The 24,063-nt window shown below is 36.6% G+C and overlaps 1 protein-coding gene across 2 annotated transcripts in view; it reads left to right on the plus strand.

Annotated features, from left to right (window-relative positions):
- The first annotated feature begins 1,622 nt into the window (after window positions 1-1,622).
- The window catches only part of LOC127423789 (macrophage mannose receptor 1-like), a 53,162-nt gene continuing 30,721 nt past the window's right edge, over window positions 1,623-24,063 (plus strand). For both annotated transcript variants that reach the window (XM_051668420.1, XM_051668499.1), the window contains exons 1-21: window positions 1,623-1,779; window positions 5,277-5,678; window positions 6,260-6,433; window positions 9,124-9,279; window positions 9,534-9,647; window positions 9,771-9,911; window positions 10,296-10,478; window positions 10,704-10,861; window positions 11,022-11,135; window positions 11,281-11,396; window positions 15,299-15,447; window positions 15,590-15,786; window positions 16,350-16,465; window positions 17,371-17,452; window positions 17,614-17,758; window positions 18,072-18,110; window positions 19,909-20,075; window positions 20,235-20,299; window positions 20,470-20,570; window positions 21,387-21,526; window positions 22,585-22,687. In XM_051668420.1, the coding sequence (XP_051524380.1) occupies window positions 1,707-1,779; window positions 5,277-5,678; window positions 6,260-6,433; window positions 9,124-9,279; window positions 9,534-9,647; window positions 9,771-9,911; window positions 10,296-10,478; window positions 10,704-10,861; window positions 11,022-11,135; window positions 11,281-11,396; window positions 15,299-15,447; window positions 15,590-15,786; window positions 16,350-16,465; window positions 17,371-17,452; window positions 17,614-17,758; window positions 18,072-18,110; window positions 19,909-20,075; window positions 20,235-20,299; window positions 20,470-20,570; window positions 21,387-21,526; window positions 22,585-22,687 (2,935 nt within the window). In that variant the 5' untranslated portion in view covers window positions 1,623-1,706. The remainder of the gene's footprint in view (window positions 1,780-5,276; window positions 5,679-6,259; window positions 6,434-9,123; window positions 9,280-9,533; window positions 9,648-9,770; window positions 9,912-10,295; window positions 10,479-10,703; window positions 10,862-11,021; window positions 11,136-11,280; window positions 11,397-15,298; window positions 15,448-15,589; window positions 15,787-16,349; window positions 16,466-17,370; window positions 17,453-17,613; window positions 17,759-18,071; window positions 18,111-19,908; window positions 20,076-20,234; window positions 20,300-20,469; window positions 20,571-21,386; window positions 21,527-22,584; window positions 22,688-24,063) is intronic.

Consider the following 24,063-nt stretch of genomic DNA (forward strand, 5'->3'; position numbering starts at 1 on the left):
ATGAATTCTATTGTATTTATACAAAATGATGATAATTAAATGTTTAACAAATGCCTTTAAATTGATTTAACACAGTTAACACTTTTACTTAATTGGATATTATAATGGTTTCATTTTGTTCTTTGTGATTTTTAAAGACATTGAATAATTTTGACAGCACACAAACTCACGAATAAGTAAATAAGTGAAACATACATTAATGTTACACCATAGCATTGGCCGTGTTTCACTTATATTCCATACTTGTTGATCTTTGACTATAATCAGGCCCAGCTAGAATCTGCGTGTGCAGAATTCCAAAGAATTGCAAAATTTGTTATCCACAAAATTTCGACACATTCCCCACCCCATGCAGGTTTGTTTATTAAATATTTTGTCTAATTTGATGATGCTTTCAGCTACCAATAAGAGTGTAGTACTCTTAGTTCTATTTAATATATTTGACTATGTTTAAACAAACTTATCTCACAGTAAAATCGGAAACAGGCGCTTCACTATTTTTTAATTAATATCGGTCTGTGCTTACCGAAATGTGAAACACTGCCCCCAGTGGCCAAAACGGTAAGTGTTGTTGCGTGTGTGGGCAAGTGTGAGCTCCTTTTTCTGGGTGCCAAAAGTGAGTTGTAAATCTAGTTGTTTTCAGCTGTACAGACTGTAATAAATTGAAGAGGAATACACATTTTATAAACTGAACCCACCCTCCCCCCAACCCATACCCCAAACCTAAACCTAACCATCAGTGGAGTAAAAATGTAATGTTAGAGGGAAAAATTCAACCACAGAATCATGCTGGTCACTGATTATGCAAACACGATTACTTCCTGGTTTCAACGTGGGATCTGAACCCTGGTCTTCCACGCTGTTGATGCAACATGCATCCTGTCACGCCAGTGGGGAAGGTAATCACATTAGAGCCTATGAAAAAATGTCTGATTGGAGATGGCACTTATCAGTGAGTTGGCATTTGGTGGCCGATCCTGGGGTACTAGAACTCTCGGAAACAACATGCAGACTTCCCATTTGATCATGTTGGTTTAAATCTCTTCTACAGAACTTTGCAGATTCCCAAAACCACAAAAAACAAAAGTCTGCAGATTCCGTCTGGGCCTGTTAGTTAAATTCAGCCTTTCCAAGAGTGCAAAGTACTTTACTTTTATTAGTCCCATCTGGATTTCATTTATAATAAATTTGCTATTAAAAAGATCTTTCTCGGACAAAGTTACTCCATCATTCAGTGATAAATGAGAGCCCCACTGTATGATTTTGTCTTGAAGTCTTGAACTTTTGTCACATGCGCCATTGTCCTCGCAAAGGTTTTCGTTGAATTCCAGTTCACCTTCAAAGGATTTGTAAAGAATTTTGCATCTTAAGTTGTTCATATATGAAAGAGTTTAAGTTTAAGATGCTGTCAATACATTGGTACTGTATGTTTGAGTGTACACTTTACGAATGAACATAAATGAGATCATCTTATTTGTATAAGTGAGAGTGGGTGCACATCTGTGAACAATGAAAATGCAGCTGTCTGTCACCTTCCTTTTGGGTTAACAGACTGAAATGTTGTTCCTGTCAACCAAACACAACCCCAGCCACATGACAGGATACAAACTTTGTCTAACTATGAGGAAAAGTGTATTTAAGTCGCACACTCTTCAAACTCACACACCAGATTCATCTGTGTTTGGATTACACATTAAAAGACAAACATGAAGAAGAGTGGCATTTCTCAGTTTTTGTTGCTCTGTTTATATCTTGCTTTACACCCCTCCAGTCAAACAGGTATGTGGCTGATTTTATGTGTATTTCATCATAAGAATGTCACATTGACATGAATCACAATGGGCTTTCAATGTAACAAATGTAATTTCTGCATTTCCCTTGTTAGAATAATAGAGTGTTTCGAAATATACTCTATATACAGTATATAACATGTGGCCTGCATCCTATTAAGTTTTACTGTGTCCTCTTATATTAACTTCATGAGCTGTTCACATCCAGTTAACAAGTGGTTACAAACTGGACAATTAGCTTGCTTTATTGGTGGTAAAATGATACTAATACATTTAAGGTAAATATTCTAGTATGTACTTAGTGTAGCCAAATGTGCATTTAATGCTTTTGTGCATAACAGACACCCAGAGGAAAATATCTAATTTAAAAAAACAGATTTCTTAATTTGAGAGACTGTATTGAGTTCTCCTCCAAGTCTCAACTTTGTCTCAGATGTTTCTAATAACAATCCAAAGGAGAAATATGAAAACGAATGAGACAATTGTTAACATAATAGTATAGAGCTATAAAATTAATGTCGACAGCATTTGGTCTTGAATGAAATTGATGAGCAATGTTTGAGTTCATATTGAGACTTTTGATTGCAGACTTTGGTGTCTTCACAAATCTGAGAACAGTTTAAGATCTCTTCTGAAACTGTAGAGGAGAAACATGTGAGAAACATCTGAGATGCAGGAAACTTTACCAAAAGTCTCAATTTGTTCTCCATTTAATGTCACTTATGTCTAGGAGGAACAATTGAGATATTAATGAAATCTGATTTGTGATTTTTCTTCTTCGTATCAATCTGTTACATATCTCTAAATAGTGTAATTACATAGTGTTGCTTTACATTAATACACTTTCAAATTTTAATTCCAGCTCAGTTTAAATGTTCAATGTATGGCTTAATTAACCCTTAAATGCATATTCCCCAATCCTTCTCTTATAAAGTGTAAAGAAAAAAAAAAAAAAAAAAAAAAAAATACAAAAAAAAAAATATATATATATATATATATATATATATATATATATAATTTTATAAATGCTTAAAGGTGCATTCAGTAATGTGGGGGTAATTTAAGATGTTTCACACATTAATGAATGAATTGTGTTTTTGTGAAGTTTGATCTGAATGGTGTTCACTCGCATGAGATGAAGACTGTATTCATAATAGTTTTCTATAAAAAGTGTTTTAAGGTACATGGTGTGGGTCACCCCCTTCAATGTGTTTCACCATGTTGAAATGACATGGTCCGCTGTTTCACTAAACGTTGAAGAAGAACATCCTTGCACTCATTGGCTGCCGCCTATGTAGATATGCGTCTATGCTTAGCGCAGTGTTGTTTGGTGATGCGAAGAGCGAAAAGAACACAATGGAACATATTTATTATCGTGCTTTAGCAGCGGAGACAACAGGAGATTCAGTAGCTGTACTGCCGAAGAAGTGAAACAGGTCCTAAGCAAGAAGACAGAAAGGCAAAAAACTAGAGTAAACATCGGTACAGCATACACAAGGTGGAAAGATTTGATGACGGAGAAAAACATGAGTAGTTAGACCGATGTTGCTTCTTTTTTGTTGGACAGATAAGACATTATTAATTGTTTAGACCACTCTCTAAAATAGCGTCAGAAAACTTTTTTCAAATTACATGTGTAGTCAACATATATTAGTAATGGACAGTTTTCAGCTGTGTTTACAAACGCAACCGGAAAGCAACGTGTAATTTTCTTTTCTTTGTTATCACAGCTATAGTAAGTGGGCCCATCTGTCTCCACCTCTATGAAATGTCACACGTCTTCATTTGTTCAGTAGCTTGGTACAGCGATTGTTGTGGATTTTGTGTAAACCATGAAGTTGGTTTGCTTGGAAACAAAACGAGTTCTTCAAATGCAGTATTCATGGACATGCTTAATTTGATCATCAAAAACAATTCTAATCTTTCCTTTACCATGACATTTTGTTTCGCTAGATAATTGAGGTTTATTTCACGCTAAGCAGTTCTTTTATAAAGGTAATAACTGTCTTTAGAAATAACGTGAAATGTAGACTGTGGGAGTCTGTTCGCTTAAATTCGGACATTTGTTTTTAGGCAAAGCAATTATATTATAGGAGTAATTAATAACTTTAGAAATTACCTCAAACTCCGACATTTTCCAGATGCAAATGATATTACAGAGCTGGCGGGGGCAGCAGAGATGATCATGCTGATCCACGATGATAGATGGCAGTATAGCGTCTAACATCACTGTCATATCTGTACTCAAATTACATGAAGAAGAGCAATGCTAAACCTAGCAAGAGAACTACTGAATGCCCCTTTAAATACTAAAAGTGAATAGGGTCATTAGAGACCCTTGGCATGTAATAGTGTCACTTTTTTTTTTAATCATATTTTTATTATTTATATCTATATATAATTTTACTATTACAGGATATCTCTTTCTTTGTCTGTTACAAGACATACAAGTACGGTATTCATACAAATGACTACTATATCATGTTGATTTTCTTTACAACAGTGGTGAATTATCAGTATCCCATATGCGTGTACACATACATGCTATTTCTTTTTCAAGGTGGCACTGATGTTTCAATCAGTGATTGATCTGATTTACATTAATACATGATATTTGATGAAGAAGCAAAATGGAAGTAAACTATAGCAAGTTTAACACATGAACAGTATAATATGACTATTGTCATTTGAGTGTACCACCTAAAATATGTACAATTGTGCATCTATTTGACTCAATAAATGCCTGAGAAAATACATACGTGTAGCTTCTACTGTATGTAGCGTATGTGCAGCTCAATATGTATTTCACAGCCAGTTGCGTCTCATGAAATGTCAGTGTGAAAGTAATAAATCCTGTTCTAGATCTGTCCTGATCTCTTTGATACATGAAAAATATAACATAAAAATATATCAGAACATATTCTATTGAATAATTTTCTAATTGTCTTTCAAATGCTTTGAATTTTTTACACTATCTGGGCATTTTGTAGATAAATATACGTGCTGAATATGTAAGAGTGTTTGGTGAAATAAGTATCCATGCATTTAAGGGTTAAGTAACATCAGATCAGTTTTCCTTGAAGTTTATAAAGAAATGTAGTACTTACGTGACATGGTATGTGTTGTCTTAGTGTCTGAAATAATCATTGATGTTGAATCCCTCCATTTAATCTTACTATAATCTATGTTTGCTGCATTGTAGCATACATCATGAGTTAGGGCATTTATGCTTTTGATTACTGTAAGTATGAATAAGTGTATTTATTAAGCATTTATAACATAAAGTTTAAAATGGCTCACTGTTTGGCAAATATTGCATGAACGTCACCCTTTCATTTATATTGTTATAACTGCATATCAGTGATTTTGATGCATTTGTAAATGGATTATTTGTCATAAACGAACCCTTTTACAAACCCTTAACAATGGGAACATGGATTAATGTAAAGTGTTGCCAATAATGTTCCATATCTTTTGTAATCTCAGACACCAGTTCCTTCCTTATCTACAATGAGGACCACAACAAATGTGTGAATGTGGTTAGTGCTAATGTGGTGCAGACAGCTCCATGCGACGTCTCTTCCGAAGCTCAGCGTTTCCGATGGGTTTCCTCTTCAAGGATTGTCAGCATCTCTCTGAAACTCTGCTTGGGTGCCCAGAACATCAAAGACTGGGTGAAAATTCTCCTGCTGCCCTGTGATGAACAAAGTCCCCTACAGACCTGGGAATGTAAAAATGAGACGCTGTTTGGCTTAAAGGGACAGGATCTGCATCTAAACTATGGCAATCGAAAGGAGCCAAATATGATGTTGTATAAGGGATCTGGTCTCTGGAGCCGCTGGCAGATTTATGGGACCAAAGAAGATCTGTGCTCTCGCGGATATCAAGGTATGAGCAAACATCCACCATTCTGATTGATAGATCTAACATTTGGAAAGCAATTTGAAAACCCATAGCCATATTGGATCATAGGCTTATAATTTGCAAGGGGGGTCATATGAAAGAAACTTACACCATAAAGGTGCACTCAGTAATGTTTTATGTATGTCGTCTTGGACTTACACTGACACCTAGTGGTGTGGATGCATCATCGTTACTAATGCAGTTGTAGAAAATAACTATTCACTGTCAGCCATGATTAATTTAATCCATTAGTGAAAGACAAGTCTCTTATAATAGGGCTGTTACTGAGATTAAGCAAGTACTATGTGGCTGGTCATGTGACCATGAGGAGACCATCTCCATGTAGAATAAAACAGCTTTTTTTAAGGTTGCTGATATGACTGCAGTCTTCATCCAATGTGAGTGCTCATGATTTTATACATACATTTCATAATTACAATTCAAGTCTTAGAGAGTACAACTTTTTTAATGAGGAAACAATTGCATCTTTAAGACCTGCTTTGAAGTAGATACATATTTCTCTAATACACTAAATATCCCTCATTTCATTTCTTATTGTTTTACAGAGATATATACTATAGGTGGTAATTCATTTGGGAAACCATGCCAGTTTCCTTTTAAATTTGGTGAAAAGTGGCATGCCGAGTGCATCTTGGAGGGCAGATCGGATGGCCATCTCTGGTGTGCTACAGAAACAGACTACAACACAGAGAAGAAGTGGGGCTTCTGTCCAACTAAATGTAAGAGGACAACACAGACACATCACCACCATACGTATTGTGAATGGCCAGTCATTGATAGACTGTTTTACATAAATCATAATGCTGGCTATCGATCAATCTATCTGTCTGTCTGTCAGTCCGTCCATCTAGAGAGGTGTTTAGCTCTCTAATGTATGTAGCTAGGCTTTATTCAAGCTGTCAAACCACAAAAACAAACTTGCTTCTCAAAAACTGCCAACACTACACTATGTGTCTTCTTGCCTATAGTGAAGTCAGTATGTCTTTTGATAATGATTTGGGTCAAATTTAATGTAATTGAATGAAAAAATGTATGAGTGGTGCTCAGTGGCGCCGCAGAATTTTTAGTAGTCTAAGAAGTCGTAGCTGGTGTGTGTACATTCATAAAAACAATGCTTTTGAATTTTGGGACACACTGTGCCATCCACCAGAATCATCCAGTCCGATCTTCTTCAGGCTCTCTGAAATCTAGCCATCCAATAGACCTTATTCACATTAGTGCCATCTTTGATTTTTAATGGGAATGACAATGAGGCTGTGAGGGATAGACTTACCATCTCTGCAATGGCACGAACGGGATGAAGCTGTATAAAGCTCCTAGATCACATCTGATTTTCCACAACTAATGTTGTCTGGAGTTCTTTATATACTGAATGGTCTTGGACAGCTATTTTATCAATGTTTTGTCCGTGGAACAATCCAAAAACACTTTAAACTGCAGTACAGCCCATCGAAGAGACTGTAAGTCCATCCCTCACAGTCTCGTTGTCATACCCATTAAAAATCAAGGATGGTGCTAGCGTGAATAAGGTCTATGAAAGACGGGGGAGTGTTTGGGGAAAATGTTGAAAAACATACATTTTTATATATATATATATATATATATATATTGCAATTCCATTTGGTGATGCTCAGGGGCGCCGTAATGGGGGGTAAGGTTAGGACAGCCATGGACAGACAGGGGGCCCAGCAGAACCCCCAAACCATTTCCTGCATGATTTTGTTATAAATGGCCACTTTACAATGGATTTTCTAAAATATTTTCTTACTTTGGTAATAAAAGATGATCTAGTATGTGGGATCCCCCTAAAGACATCAGCAGTTTTTCCCAAAAGTGTCTTTAAGCGCTAAATGCACTTCCCATTTGTACAGCATGGCACGACTCATTGGCTCTCCCGTTGTGACTCCATGAAATAGGGAGAGAGGGAGAGAAAGAAGGAAGAGAAAGTGCAAGAATTGCTGCCGTAGCTGATTCAGATATTGGCATTCTCTCATTTTCCTGTTTTGCTCTGTCTTTACACTGGTAATAAAATGCAAGCAAGCCCATTGGAAAGTGACCTGCTGACAAAGGCATCCTATGCCACATACATACAAATAATAAAGTACAAAGTGTGCACCTCATGACCACTACTTTTTCTGCAAATCACCTAATCTAGTAAATAAAAAAAAAAAACAGTAAAAGACAGCAACAATTCTTTATAATAAAGTATTCTTGTTTTCATCATCAGTTGTCTTTTTTTTTTTTACTGAACATTATTACATGGCTATTAGTCAAATAAATAAATAGATAATAAATAATATTGATTTGCATTGAAATTATGTAATTTGAGAAGAAAGAAATCGCTGAACAGCTGAAATCAACCTCCAGTTTGTGTTAGATTTCTATTGGTTTATTTTGTGAAAATAACCATCTGACTGCTCATTATCCAGCTTATTACAAGACTACTTGCCAAATAAACAAATAAATAGACATGAAACGAGTCAAAATGATTTTATTAGCTTACTTGTAGAGATCTTATTGTGATCCGAGAAGCAGGAGAGATGGCTTACAGTATGCGGATGAGCGGTCTGAAACATGGATGTGCGGTTGTTACAGAGCAATATCTGAAAGCTAGATGGCGCCATTGACCAATCAGAATCGAGTATTCCAGAACCTGTGAAATAATCTACTGTACAGTCAGGTTCTAGTAGTAAAAATCCCATTCAATTTCTCCAACGGTAACTTATAAACCTTTAAAGACAGACCTACCGTGAGCTCAGAGGTGGTTAATCAACAATTAAAGCTTCTGTTGAAGACATCAGTCCACGTTATTTCAACTTGTTTTGTTTTTTTATTAAAGGATCTGTTAATGACACTGCATTGTTTATTTTAATTTTTTCCAGTTTTCCAGTTTTCTGTTTTAGCTAGACTCAAAAAGTACACACTAGTCTTTTTGTTTTGACAGTTCTGAGTTATAAAAATTTTCACTACCAGAAATACTGCACTAGTGTTAATTCCTTTGTTGTTGTTTATGTTCTTGAAATGGTCTACGTATATCTGAATATTTTACTATAAACATAAAATATATTGTTTCTATAATTATATTTAAGGCCTTAAATAAATAGTTTATATATATATATATATATATATATATATATATATATATATATATATATATATATATATATATATATATAATACCATTTTTTGCTTCAAATCAAAGTTTGTAATGTTATGAATCACCGCAAACTCTTTTATGAAGGATTTATGAAATCTCTATGGAAAAAAATGAATGGGAAAAATACTTCCAGAACTGAGATGGCTGAAAGAGTGTGCAGGCACTGTTGCAATCTTATGTTTTTGTGTATAACTGGACCCATACAGTGGTTCTGAAGCCCTACATTTGTCTATTTCTCTGTCTGTGTATTAGCCGGCTCAGGTTGGGACACTGATCCAGTAACCGGTGTGTTGTATCAGAGGAACACACAGTCAGTGCTCACCTGGCATCAGGCTCGAACCAGTTGCCAGCAGCAGAACGCGGATCTTCTCAGCATAGCAGAAGTGCATGAGCAGACTTATATATCAGGTAGACACAATCACACACATTTACATGTACAGCACGGATGACTTGCTTTCTTCCATGGAAAAAAAATGGAGACGATAGGCAGACCAAGGCTGTCCTTCTGCTTAACATCTTCTTTAGTATTCCATGGAAGAAAGAAAGTCATGGGTTTGGAACAACATGAGGGTGAGTAAATTATGACAGAAATTTAAAGTGTCCAACACTTTGGGGAAACTGTTGTAAGAAGTTTTCATTAAATCAGGTGCTTTATTTTTCAGGCTTGACAAATATCTTGGGCTCGTCGTTATGGACTGGACTCAACAGTCTTGATTTTGAGAGCGGCTGGCAGTGGAGTAATGGAAACCCATTCAGATATCTCAACTGGGCTCCTGGTAAGTGCCATTCATGCACATAAAAATGGGCACCCAAGTACACACAGAGCTTTAAACATGCTCCAGTTTAAAAGCAGCTCAATGGTGTGATATTTGTTTGAATGTATTCTTTATGAAATTTAGGTCACCCCTCATTGGAGCCGGGCCTGAACTGTGCAGCGTTAAATGCTGGTAAAGCGTCTAAGTGGGAGAGTATGGCCTGTAGTAAGAAACTTGGCTACATCTGTCGCAGGGGCAATTCTACAGATGTAACTCCACCAGCAGGTATGCGACACACACACACACACACACACACACACACACACACACACACACACACACACACATACACAGGTATTCAGACACTTAAAGGGATAGTTCACCCAAAAATCTCAGATGTGTATGACTTTCTTTCTTCTGCAGAACACAAATTAAATTTTTTAGAAGAATATCTCAGCTCTGTAGGTCCATAGTAGGCAAGTGAATTTATTCACTTGTACTTTATTCCAATTAGCTCTCAAATCTCATTCGCACTTGCACATTTACACTATTCACACTAGGCGGATGCTTCGATATGTGGAATAGAGCAGCTTGAACATTCTTAAAGTCATTTAAGTGAACTGTTCCTTTAAAAGTTCAAAAGTGTGGCTCTGTCTCTCTCTGTCTCAGGTAAGGATCAGCCGAGCTTCTGTCCAGCGGCATGGGTTCCATACGCGGGTCACTGTTATTATCTGCAGCGCACTAAGAAGATGTGGAGCGCTGCCTTAGTGGCCTGTCATAAAGAAGGAGGAGATCTGGTCAGCATACACAACATAGAGGAGCACAGCTTCATCATATCACAGAGCGGATACTGTACGTGTGCAAAACACACCCTAAAATCATTGTAATGTTTGTGGACTGGCCCCATTGTAATGACCTCACTGTAAACCAGCTTTTGGCTTCTATAAACAAGGGTGAAAATCATTTGTCTTAATCAACATTATGCCTCAAATACTGTTGATTGGTCTTAACTTCCATTGAACCCAAAACATCACTTTAATTGTTAAGATTTTATCCATAAAACATTCTGTTGTGCAGTGCCCACCGATGAACTCTGGATAGGTCTGAATGATCAGAAGATTCAGAACCTGTTTGAGTGGACAGACCGATCACATGTCACCTTCACAAAGTGGATAGTTGGGGAACCATCACACGCCACAAACCGCATGGAAGACTGCGTTCTCATCAAAGGAAAGGTGGGTTGATTTCTCTTGCCATTATTTGCTTCCCTTGTCTTGTCTCTCTGATTTCCTTCATTGTTCCAATTGTTTGGTGCTTTGTCATAATCCCATATTGGCCATTTACTGTATATATGAGTTTATTATGACATATTGTGACCCCGTGTCTGTGTAATAGGAGGGAAAGTGGGCAGATTACACATGTGAGGCGGAGCTTGGCTACATCTGTAAGAAGAAAGCGTCCAGCAGACCTAACGGTGCTCCGGAGGTGATCAGCCCTGGATGCCAAGCTGTGAGTCGACATGCTTGGAAAATAAACCTTTGATCTCTAAACTCACCTGACAAAGCACTGCCTTTTTCCAAACAATTGTTCTTGTTTTAATGATATACGATTTAGGATGTGCTGGTAGTGATGATGTCATCTGTTTGGTTCGCAGGGTTGGATTAGATATGGCTCCTACTGTTATAATATTGCTATGGAAACCAAGACTTTTGATGAGGCCAAACAAATATGTCAGCAGACTGGAGCTAACCTGGTTAACGTTGCCAACAGGTAATGCAGATGATACTTCAAATGCTGAAACAGAAAATCTAATTCTCAATACGGTAATGCTAGTAAATAATGTTCTATACATCCATAAAGTATATATAAAAATATATATACAAAATCTTATATATACATATAATATCTTATTGGTCCTAAAATAGGCTTCATTTCCTTTATGCAAAATATATTTTCTTATGTTTCTTTTGATTTTGGTTTGAAATATGCATATTAACCCTTTCATGGGTGTTTCGGCAAACATTATTATATACCTCAGGTCTTTAGAGACCCGGCATGTACTGTATATCTATCACAAATTGATCTACAAAATGCACAGATAGTAACAAATTTTCAAAACATTTTGAAGACTATTAGAAAATAATAGAATACAATATATTCTAAAATATTTTGATGTTTTATTTGTCATATATCAAAGAGATGATGCAACAAATAACAGAACAGGATTCATAACTCCCACACTGCAATTTCATGAGATGCAACTGGCTGTCAAACACATATTGAACTACACAGAAGCTATACACATAAGTATTTTCTCAGGCATTAATTGAGTCTAAATAGATGCACAACTTACACATTTTCAGTGGAACACTCAAATGACAAAAGTTATATTATACTGTTCATGTGTTAAACTTGCTATAGTTTAATTCCATGTTGCTTCTTCATCAAATAGCAATGCAAAATGTACATCAGATCAATCACTGAAGCATGTATATTATGTATATGTACACCAGTGGCGTGTAGGTGGACTTTTGAAATGATGAGGCAAAGTGCCATCTCAGGGATATGGAATACCTTTTAAATAACATTATTCACAAGCATTCAGTAACAACATGTTGTGTATGCTCATATTAACATTTATTAAACCAAGTCAAATAAAAAACGTATGTTTATGCATTCTAATTTTTTTCTTACATTGTTTCAAAAATAATACTTACACTTATACAACAACAAGCATATTTCATGTACTGTATCTATTACTATTGATTGTTGTTCTGCTATTATCTTTAATAGTCACCGTATTTTAGGATCATTTACTCCTCGGAGGTGCGCCTTTAAATAAACAGAAGTGCTCACTAAAACCGGCTCACTCACAGACAATTTCATGTTCTATTTCCAGTAATTTCAAGTTCATTTTGATTCTGCCGTGAACAAAAGTGTTGTCCATGTGGGTCAGTTGTTTGCTCTATAATCGTCCGCCCGCTTCCACCAGTTCGCTCATTTCATGGTGATCTGCGGATCCGCTACCAGCATGATAGGCGAGCTTGGTATTAGCGCATTGCCACATGAATGACAGGGTAATGACCAATCAAATCAAAGTGGAGACATTGCCTCCTCTCATGTGACTTTTTTCACTTATATTTTTGGTTACCACAGTCATGTTCAATCCATGTTTTAGGAGCTTAATGAGATCGCAGTGAGCTGAAGGTAGGCAAGAGGGGTGATTCCTCCCTCTGAAACTTTATCTGCTGGTGTTGCTGTTTAACAGTGTCATTTTAGAAATATGACTGCTATACACATTATTTGAGCATTTCATAATATTTTCTTTCTTTTTTTTTATTTATGTACAGTGGATTATTTTTCTCATCTGAATTTTTCGAGGAGGTACTGCCTCCCTTACCTCCTTGGAGAAAACGCCACTGGTGTGCACGCACATATGGAATACAAAGAACAAATAAAACATTTATATAGTGATATAGTAAACATTTGTATGAATATAGTACTCATTTGTCTTGTAATAAACAAATAAATATATATATCTTGTGATAGTTAAGTTATATAGATATGAAATCATCTGATTTATGGACAGGCAAAAGAAAAAAAAAACTACACTATTACATATCTTGTGTCTTTAATGACCCTATACACTTTTGGTAATTAAACAAAAAAATTAAAAATGTTATAAAAATATATATATTTTGCAATTTTGCCTTTATTTATTTTTTTGTAACATTATTCAGAAGAGAAAGGTTGAGGTTGTGTTAACCAAAAATTCTTTGTTATTTACAGATTTTTTAAACATTCACAGATAATTCCAAATGTTGCCTGTCATTTTGACAGAAAAAAAAGAAACTACAAAAAAAACAAAAAAAAAACATTTCAACCTAGTGCATCAGATTTTACTTCACTCTCTCTCTCTCTCTCTCTCTCTCTCTCTCTCTCTCTCTCTCTCATACACACACACACACTGTATGTGTTCCCTGCTTATTCCCTAGTATTAAGATGCACATTAACAGGCACCATCGCCATTTACGCCTGCAATATGCATCTCTTATGACCAATTATGTTCATTTTGAGGAGACAGAGAATTCATGACTGCATACTTCAGTCGTTACTTCAGTGTGGTAATGCATGATAATAAAGCACAAGGAAAGTATAATAACAAAAAGAAAGCGCAAAAAAGTGGTGCATCGTTTCTGCCAATTACACTTGCATTTAATATAAGTGCAAACATCATGTTTAGAGCAGAATTCTCAGTGATTTTAGTGGAGAAAATGTATGCACTGTCACTTCTATTAACTTCTGATGACTTGTAGCTTCAGAGATGTTTGTGCTTCTCATCTGTGACATTTTATGTAGGTCTCAGGCACGCTGAAAATGTTCTGTGAACTCGTGCATATATTATGTGCTTTAACCAATTAAAAAAAAACTTTTATTATCATAGTGATTGATTGGCAGGTTGAACTTTCACCCTTGAACTCCTTGGTTTTACAAGGCTCAAACATGGGGAGTCAAAAAATAATATATCATATTGACATCCACTGTAATGTATATGCCATTATAATGGATGCTACACCTCTGAATCTAGCCCTAGTACATATAAAATGAAAACAAGTATGAAGGATAAACATAGAACAGATTAGAAATTTTACAACTCAGTGTGTTAGAGTGACAGATAAAGATTTCTTCTAGCGCAACCTCTGAACATGATGCCACGCACAAACATCCCTAATAATTTCATCTCAGCACAAAACACCACTAAAACGTGCACATCCATGTCAAAAAGCTCAAGTGACCGTGAAAGCAAACCAGATACAGGCAAATCGTCAAAAGCTCTGCATATTATCTCACTAACTCACATGAACAATATTATAAAACTATTCAAAACAAAAGACTCTCAATATTTTTGCAGTTATTCTAGTCTAATACAAACGAATGCATCAACAGACTTTAAAGCGATGTCATACAATTGATTGAAATGATGAGCAGTGCGCTTTAACTAATCCAAGCAGCAACACATTAGCATAAAATTAGCTTTTAAAACTTAACAATGAAGTTCACTATGCAGGTCTGGATTCAAGAGTGGTGAATTACGAGGACCGTGTCAGCTTGACATCCATATGATCAAAGCTTTTTATTAACGTTGAACACCCGTTGCATATGCGCATGACATTCTCCAGATCTCCCTTGATTAACACTGAGGACGACGGGCAATCCCAATGCATATCACATGCGATCGATTAAAAGGCTTTAAAGCAACAGGATCTAATAATTATCAAATTTCTCAAAAAAATAACTACTCTTCTCTTGTATAATGAACAAAGTTTAAGATGCAGGAAATATATTATTTCTTAAAATAAATGTATGATTATGCCATGCATTTTACACAACAGCGCCACATCTGGTGGGGCTCAACCCTACTTGCCCCTCATGTAGAGACGCCACTGATTAAAGGGTTAAATACATTTCTTTGTGAGATTCACCCATGTGCTCTCTGCATATGCCCTTCTGACGATGAAATGATCTTATGTGAGCGAATTATTAATTATTTATTTTAGTTTGAGGAACATTTTTGCTGGCTGAGTATTACTCTTTGCTAACTACAGTGGATACTACAATCTATACAATATATCACATTATTTATTTTGTTGTGTTTATTTTGTTTTGATTAGGTATGAGAATGCTTTTCTCATTAGCCTTGTTGGTCTCCGGCCTGAGAAATATTTCTGGATTGGTTTGTCAAATACTGAACAAGCTGACCGCTTTCAATGGAGCAACGGCGATAAAGTCAAATTTACACACTTTAATATAGGGTTGCCAGGTATGTTGAAAAATCATCACTTTTCTTGTGAAATGTTTTATTTCATTGTATTGTCCAAATTAATAATTGTGACATGCATCACAGCAGCAATCAAGTTTGAAACCACCTAAAGTCTAATTTCTACCCATCTGTTTCTTCCTAGATAAGCACCAGGGTTGTGTTGCCATGTTAACAGGGATGTCAGCAGGATTATGGGATGTACTGGCCTGTAAAAGTAACCAGAAGTACATCTGCAAAAAAATTGCTGAAGGTGTTACAACCACCCGAGAGCCACCAACGACTCAACCGCTCAGCTGCCCAGTTGGATGGATTAAAAAGGATCCACACAATTGCATTCGGGTAAACGTTAACAAACACATTCCTGTCTGAAATAATGACGCCTTAGACTGAAACCCACATATAGAATCCATTTGCATAAGGTTTAATTATAATTTATTGAATTCAAACAAAATAGTCCAGGAATAATCCAAACATGGGGTAGAAACACGCATGAGTAAAATCCACAACATGAATCAAAATGGTAAATAAGCTGAACAAACTAAGGAACCAAACCATACAGATGATAAAAATGCTCAGAATTGCAGAGTAAATCTCTTGCAACGCCTCCACTATTTAAACAAAAAGTATATAAAAAACACATCAAGCAATGATTAACATTTAAACAGCATATACACTGCACATTTTGGCAAATGCAGTTAGTGCAGTCTATTAGGTCTATATATGGTGAATTTCAGTTCTCAGGTACGATAAAGCAAGATAATAGAGAAGAATACTTTTGTCCACATTTATGGCAGATTGAGCAGTTTTTAAGACAGGCACAGACAAACATAAAAAAAAAAAACATTGGGATTAAGAAAAACTCCAACATACACGCCAGACAGTCATACCTTTCTTCTTTTTAGATATACCAGAAACAAAAGGACGAGAAAAAGACTTGGTTTGAAGCTCGTGATTTTTGTCGAGCCATTGGCGGTGACTTAGCGAGCTTTCACTCTCAAGAAGAAATTAACGCTATGCCGTGAGTGTTCACTACCAAGATGTTTTGTACTGATATAATGCTGTATAACTATTTCACTTGTATCGTATATTTAGGCAATACGTACTGCATACTTCTTCATACTTCTTACTGTTTTAAAGGTATAGTTCACCCAAAAATGAAAATTCTCATATAATTTACTTAAAATATCATTTATTCACCCTCATGCCATCTCAGATGTGTATGACTTTCTTTCTTCTGCAAAACACAGATGAAGATTTTTAGAAGAATATCTCAGCTCTGTTGGTCCATACAATGCAAGTGAATGGTGACCAGACATTTGAAGCTCCAAAAAGCACATAAAGACGTCATAAAAGTAATCCATATGATTCCAGTGGTTAAATCCATATCTTTAGCAGTGATATGATAGGTGTGGGTGTGAAACAGATCAATATTTAAGTCCCTTTTTTACTATAAATCTCCACTTTACATTTCCTCTTCTTTTGTTTTTTTGGCGATTCACATTCTTCGTGCATACCGCCACCTACTGGGCAAGGAAGAGAATTTATAGTAAAAAAGGACTTAAATATTGATCTGTTTCTCAACCACACCTATCATATTGCTTCTGAAGACATGGATTTAACCACTGGAGTCGTATGGATTACTTTTTTGCTGCCTTTATGTGCTTTTGGAGCTTCAAAGTTCTGGTCACCATTCACTTGTTTTATATGGACCTACAGAGCTGAGATATTCTTCTAAAAATCTTCGTTTGTGTTCAGCAGAAGAAAGAGAGTCATACACATCTGGGATGGCATGAGGGTGAGTAAATCATGAAAGAATTCTCATTTTTGGGTGAACTGTCCCTTTAAGGGAAATCTCGATCAAAAATTGAATATATGGTAATCATTTAGCCTTTTTGGTGAACTACTTCTGTTCTGTTTCTGCAGGTATATGAGTGGGGACACAGCGTGGATAGGATTCACTTCCCTGGACAGTAATTCTGGTTTTGTTTGGTCTGATGAAACCCCTGTAAGTGTTTTCTCATTAAATTGCACACTCTTTCTGCCATCGTTTTGTGGTGCCCATTGAAATTCATCATTTGTTTAAGTCAGATTCATTTGATTATAAATTAATCTCCTTCCAAACATATTTTCTTGTGATTAGTGATTGTGTCTCTTTATCTATTTTAGTCTGATTTTGATAACTGGTCTTTCGGGGAACCGAACAACTACAACGATCAGGAGCACTGTGGCGAAAGCGGCTTTTATTACGCTCGCAAGTGGAACGATAGGGATTGTGAAGCCTATAATGACTGGATCTGCCAGATATCAATAGGTACACATACATGAATGTGCACATATGTACACAGTTCCCCAGAAAAGTATTTGGACACTGAAGTCACACTATAAAATGTCTCAGTGTCGTTACATTAAAAAATACAATTCTTTACTGAACCATTTTTGCAATGACTTTTAACTAACGTGTGTTGCTTGCTGCTGTTTATAATGATCAAATTGTGCTCACCAAAAAAAATAAAAAAAATAAAAATAAAAATATGGTGTTAACTGGACTTAGTTTTGATATGTATTCTGACAACCCTAAACCAGCACCACAATAACATTAAGTTTCGATTCTGTTCTTTTCATAGGCACAACTCCAAAATCCCCACCATCTACTTCAACCCAGGGTAAGAGTCACTGCTGCTCATCTTATTCATTACAATTCATCTTCTCTCATTTCAGGCCTTTTCCTTCATTTTACTAAAATGTCGGTAATTGGGTAACTCTACGTTTATCCTTTGAAACTGTTGCACCTTAGTAAAGTCATATATTTTTTGTTTGTTTGTTTGTCCTGTTCTTTTTTATCTTAAAATGAAACATTGGGTCACAATCCTAACTTCATAGATTTTGCTTCAATCTACTGTAACTAATTAATGTAAGAACATCAGCATGATGGAAAAAATTACACGAAAAAGAGAATTTTAACCAAAGATTCTTCCTGTGCTGGTTTTCTTGACGTTGAGTAAAAACCTGGAACAATTTCGCAAGTTTAAAAAAATAATCTCAAATATTTAACGAACGATTTGATTGACACCTATGGTTCTTGAGGCAAAGATGTTCTGATTTAGGAGATCTATCATAAGATATGAATAACATGTGTCTGTGACAAGGGCGTAAATTGTGTGTGTGTGTGTGCAGCATGAAGCATTTACTTGTTTCCATTAATCATGGTATAAATATTGGGGGGGGGTTTGTACTTACTTGTTTTGATTACCAGGGGGTTACCTCCCTCCCATCCTTCACTGGGATCTACATCCCTGGTCTGTGTTAAACGCTGCAGAATATACATCCATTTCCACGCATGTAAAACGCGATAGCGCCTCATGGTGGCCAATGTTTTGACAATTTTGCAAAGACCTCTTGGGCCAAGAGTCTAATAGTCCCACTGTGTTTCCTTCCAAACAGCCTTTGTTAAACTTGCCTGATAGCTGCTGAAAGTTGATTGGTTGACGGCGGCCATGTTTTTCAAAATATGTGACTGTCCTCACGGACATTAAGTACCATCCAGTTTCCATCCAAGGATTTTTTGCAAAAAAAAGTTTTAGCGCATCGACATAAAGCTGATGGAAATGCAAATTATCTGTACAATTTCACGTGATGAAATAATATTTTTCCGTCTCTTCTATTATTCTGACATTTCACATTCTTAAAGTAGTGATCCTAACTGACCTAAGACAGGGAATGTTTTCTATGATTAAATGTCAGGAATTGTGAAAAACTGAGTTTAAATGTATTTGGCTAAGGTGTATGTAAACTTCTGACTTCAACTCTATGTGAAATTAAACAGTAAGCTGGCCAGCTTCAATAAATTCAATACTCTCTACATTTTACACAAATGTGGGGACATCTGGGATGTGAAAGGTTGGCTACAATTTGCGATATACATAAAATTCTGTATGGAAAAGGCACAAGGGAAGATTTCATTTGCGCCATCCACCGCGGCAACCACGCTCAATTCACCATGCACCCCACCGAGAACAAACCACATTATAGCGACCATGAGGAGGTTACCCCATGTGACTCTACCCTCCCTAGCAACCGGGCCAATTTGGTTGCTTAGGAGACCTGGCTGGAGTCACTCAGCACGCCCTGGGATTCGAACTAGCCAACTAGCGAACACCAGGGGTGGTAGCCAGCGTATTTTACCACTGAGCTACCCAGGCCCCGGTCGGCACATTTTTGATTTTCTGAAATTTGATAGGGACATGCCCCAATCATCCCTACCTAAATTTACGCCTATGCCTTATACTGTCTTATTCATTATTAAAGACACAAATGTTCACTTTAAAATCTACACAAATTGCTCCAACATGCACTAAACTAAGCCAGCAGATATTTGAGAAACATTTTGCAGCCTTTACTTAGCTGACTGGTACAAATCACATAAACCTAGATGACAGTTATGCTTTTTGTTTTATTCCACAGTGGAATATAACAAGACTGCTGATGGCTGGATCCTGTTCAACAATAGTCAGTACTTCATTAATAGCGACCTCTTGCCTATGGAAGATGCTCGCGCATTCTGCAAGAAGAACCATGCAGATCTTGTCGTCATTACTAGCCAAACCGAGAGGAAGTTTTTATGGAAGCAGGTAAATTACTGTGGAGTATGTCCAGTTTAATTGCCTCTATGCCTGCAAAGAAATCATAATTAAAAATAATGAGCAGGCTAAAATATTGTTGTTTTGTAAAGTGGCCCCAAACAGTTTTAGGATGCTCTAATGCTAGAGCTAACTGACACTGTTTTACAGATCTCTAGAGGATCAGAAGGTCAATACTACATTGGCATGACTGTGGGGTTGGACAAATCATTTTTGTGAGTATGAAAGACTTGAATACAGTGTGAATGCTAAACTGGGACTAAAATAAACACAAACTTTAATGTTACTTGTCATTATCTAACGGCCATCTTCAGTTGAGTATGTGCAAGGCATGATTTAATTGATTAAATCTGCATTTGTTCTGGATTTTGTTGTTTGTTTGTAGTTGGGTGGATGGTTCACCGGTCGTATACACTTCATGGGATCAAAATGAACCAAATTTCGCCAACAATGATGAGAACTGTGTGACTATTTACAAGAGTATGGGTAAGAACTTGTATGATGGAGCATGTCAGTAAGCCAATGAAACTACGGTAATTTTGACAAATCATATCACTGTTACTCCTCACACACTCCATTAATTTTCACACACCTTTACCTGTAAAATCCCCAACCAGCATGCACTGAGAGCATTGCACATCAGATGTTTTGTATTTCTGTATGTGGTGAGAAATCTGTACCATCCACACATACTCAACTATACTGTCTAATAACACACTTTTATATTTGTTTACCATTTATTACACATGTATATGTATTAATGCCGTCCAGTGAAAAATGTAGGGCGGAACTTGATTTTAAAAGTAAGGGCTGAAAATTAAGAGGTATTGATCCAAAAGGAAAGTCAATTCAGAGACTGAGCAAGTTCAAACATTTTGGTAAAAGATCACGAAGACAAGCATTTCTGTCTTTGGAGTAGCGTGCAATGATGAATAGTGCAAAATAAAGCGAGGAATGTGCGTTATGAAAGTAAACTGGGTCAAATTAGTCTTATTTTCACTATAATATCACTGATTATTGTACAGTAGTTCCTTGGATGTGGTCAGCAGGTTTGACTGAGAGTTATGTTAAAGAGCAACTGATACTTTTAGGCTTATACAGTAGTAATATTTTACAAACTAAAGGAATAGTTAATAGAAACCTGTTTGGCTTTCTTTCTTCCATGGAAAACAGAAGGAAATGTCAGGCAGAATGTTAGCCTCAGTCACCATTCACATATAATTCATTTAATTTGTTTAATAAAGTCTGTTTTTAATGTAACAATTGCACAAGTATCAGCAACAAAATGTGTATATGTTGTAGGATTCTGGAATGATATCAACTGTGGTGTGGCTCTACCCTCGATCTGTAAAAGAAGTTCTGACTTTGTCAATGCCACCATGATCCCCTCCACTGTGTCACCGGGAGGTTGTGCGCCTGATTGGACAAGATTCCATGGCAGAGTGAGAGCCATTAATTCCTTACATTTACAGTATATAGCACTTTTCTAGGCACTCAAAGCACTTTACATAGTATAGGGGGAATATCCTCAACCACCACCAGTGTGCAGCATCCACCTGGATGATGCGATGGCAGCCATAGTGCGCCAGAACACCAACCACACACCAGCAATTGGTGGAGAGGAGAGTGATGTAGACAATTCAGGGATGGAGATTATTAGGAGGCCATGATAGATCAGGGCCAATGGGGGGATTTTGGCCAGGACACCAGGGTTACACCCCTACTCTTTACGAGAAGTGCCCTGGGATTTTTAATGACCACAGAGAGTCAGGACCTCAGTTTAACGTCTCATCCGAAAGGCGGTGCCTTTTTACAGTATATGTTCCCTGTCACTATACTGGGGCATTAGGACCCACACAGAGTGTGGCAGGGTGAACACCCCCTGCTGGCCTCCCTAATACCTCTTCCAGTAGCAACCTTAGTTTTCCCCAAGAGGTCACCCATCCAGGCACTGGCCAGGCTCAAGCCTGCTTAGCTTTATTGGGCAACCAGGCGAGAGCTGCAGGGTGATGGCTGCTGACAGTTACAATCATGAAACATGTTATGACCACGCCCACATGGAATCTGCGCCAGAAATGTCTGTAGAATTGCAACAGTCACAAAGTTTAATACATGCCCCACCACTTGCGTCTTTGTTTATGAAGTATTTTGGTTTGGTTGTACATTCACCTCCCCATAACCATACAGTGTAAAAACATCAAATATGTTCTGCTTGGCTGTGATTGTGTCATATCGCGCTGCAGTTTCACTTTCAGTGTGAAGAGATAAATTCCACATCACTGGAAACTGTTTAAGCACAATGTTTCCCTCAAATCAGCACAAACAATTAAGAAAAAGCTCACAGATTCCATCTGGGAATAGTTTTATAAAATATTTCATTTTAGCAAAAATCATGAATAATTAATTTGCAAAGCACATCTGTACATTCTTGACAAAGCAACTTTGTTAGAAAAAGCAACAGTAGGCAGAAACACTTTCTAACACTTGTGTTTCCAAATAGTGCTACATTTTTATTGCCAAAAAGATGTCCTGGCATGATGCCCGAGACCACTGCAAATCACACGGAGGAAACCTGGTATCCATTCTGAGTCATGGAGAGCAAGGTGAGCAGTAGAGTAGTGCACTTCTCTGGAATGAGAACGTAACATTCTTTAAACCTAAATTCAAAGTCTTGAGTGAAAAAAATGATGATGAATAGCATGTATTTAAAAAATTATGATTTTTTTAGTCTGCCCTTGTGCTTCTCAGCCAGAGTTGGGTAAAATTAGGAATTTAAGAATTCATGAGTTGAAATTTAAGTTGTAATTAAAATTGAATTGGCCATGTCCAACAGGACGTTGAATCTGAATTTTCAATGGAATATCCCGGGCTCAATACAAGTTAAAGGAATAGTTCACCCAAAAATGAAAATTCTTTTATCATTTACTCACCCTCATGCCATCCCATATGTGTATGACTTTCTTTCTTCAGCAAAACACAAATGAAGACTTTTAGGAGAATATTTCAGCACTGTAGGTCCATACAATGCAAGTGAATGGTGACCAGAAATTTTAGCCCCAAAAAGCACATAAAGCAAACATAAAAGTAATCCATACGACTTCAGTAGTTTAATCCATGTCTACAGAAGCGATATAATAGGTGTGGGTGAGAAACAGATCAATGTTTAAGTCCTTTTTTACCCTAAATCTCCACTTTAACTTTCACTTTCAGATGTAGTGAGAGTGGAGATTTAGAGTAAAAAAAAAAAAACGACTTCAATTTTGGTCTGTTTCTCACCCACACCATTTAACCACTGGAATCGTATGGATTACTTTTATGCTGCCTTTTATGTGCTTTTGGAGCTTCAGAGTTCTGGTCATCATTCACTTGCATTGTATGGACCTACAGAGCTGAAATATTCTTCTAAAAATCTTAATTTGTGTTTTGCAGAAGAAAGAAAGTCATACACATCTGGGATGGCATGAGGGTGAGTAAATGATGAAAGAATTTTCATTTTTGGGTGAACTATTACTTTAAGCTCAACTGACAGCATTTGTGGCATAATATTGTTTACCACAAAAATTATTTTGACTCGTCCCTCCTTTTCTTTAAAAAAGTACTAATCTGGGTTACAGTGAGGCACTTACAATGGAAGTCAATGGGGCCAATCCGTAAACATTAAAATACTGTTTCAGAAGTTTAGCCATAAGACATAAACGATATCTGTGTAAACATGATTTTTGTGTGATAATATCACTTAACTAACCTTTTCTGTGTAAAGTTATAGCCAATTTTACAACTTTGTTGCAATGACGATGTAATCTCAACAAACCCTAAAACAACTGTAAAAACAACTTTTCAGCTCAAATAATACATGAGTTTTAACAGAAGAATGAATGTAAGTGATTTTATAAAATTATAAACTTCACTTTTCTGCCTTTAAACCCTCCAAAAAATTGGCCCCATTCACTTCCATTGTAAGTGCCTCATTGTAACATCG

This window comes from Myxocyprinus asiaticus, chromosome 1 (assembly GCF_019703515.2).
Source record: "Myxocyprinus asiaticus isolate MX2 ecotype Aquarium Trade chromosome 1, UBuf_Myxa_2, whole genome shotgun sequence".
Lineage (NCBI taxonomy): Eukaryota > Metazoa > Chordata > Actinopteri > Cypriniformes > Catostomidae > Myxocyprinus > Myxocyprinus asiaticus.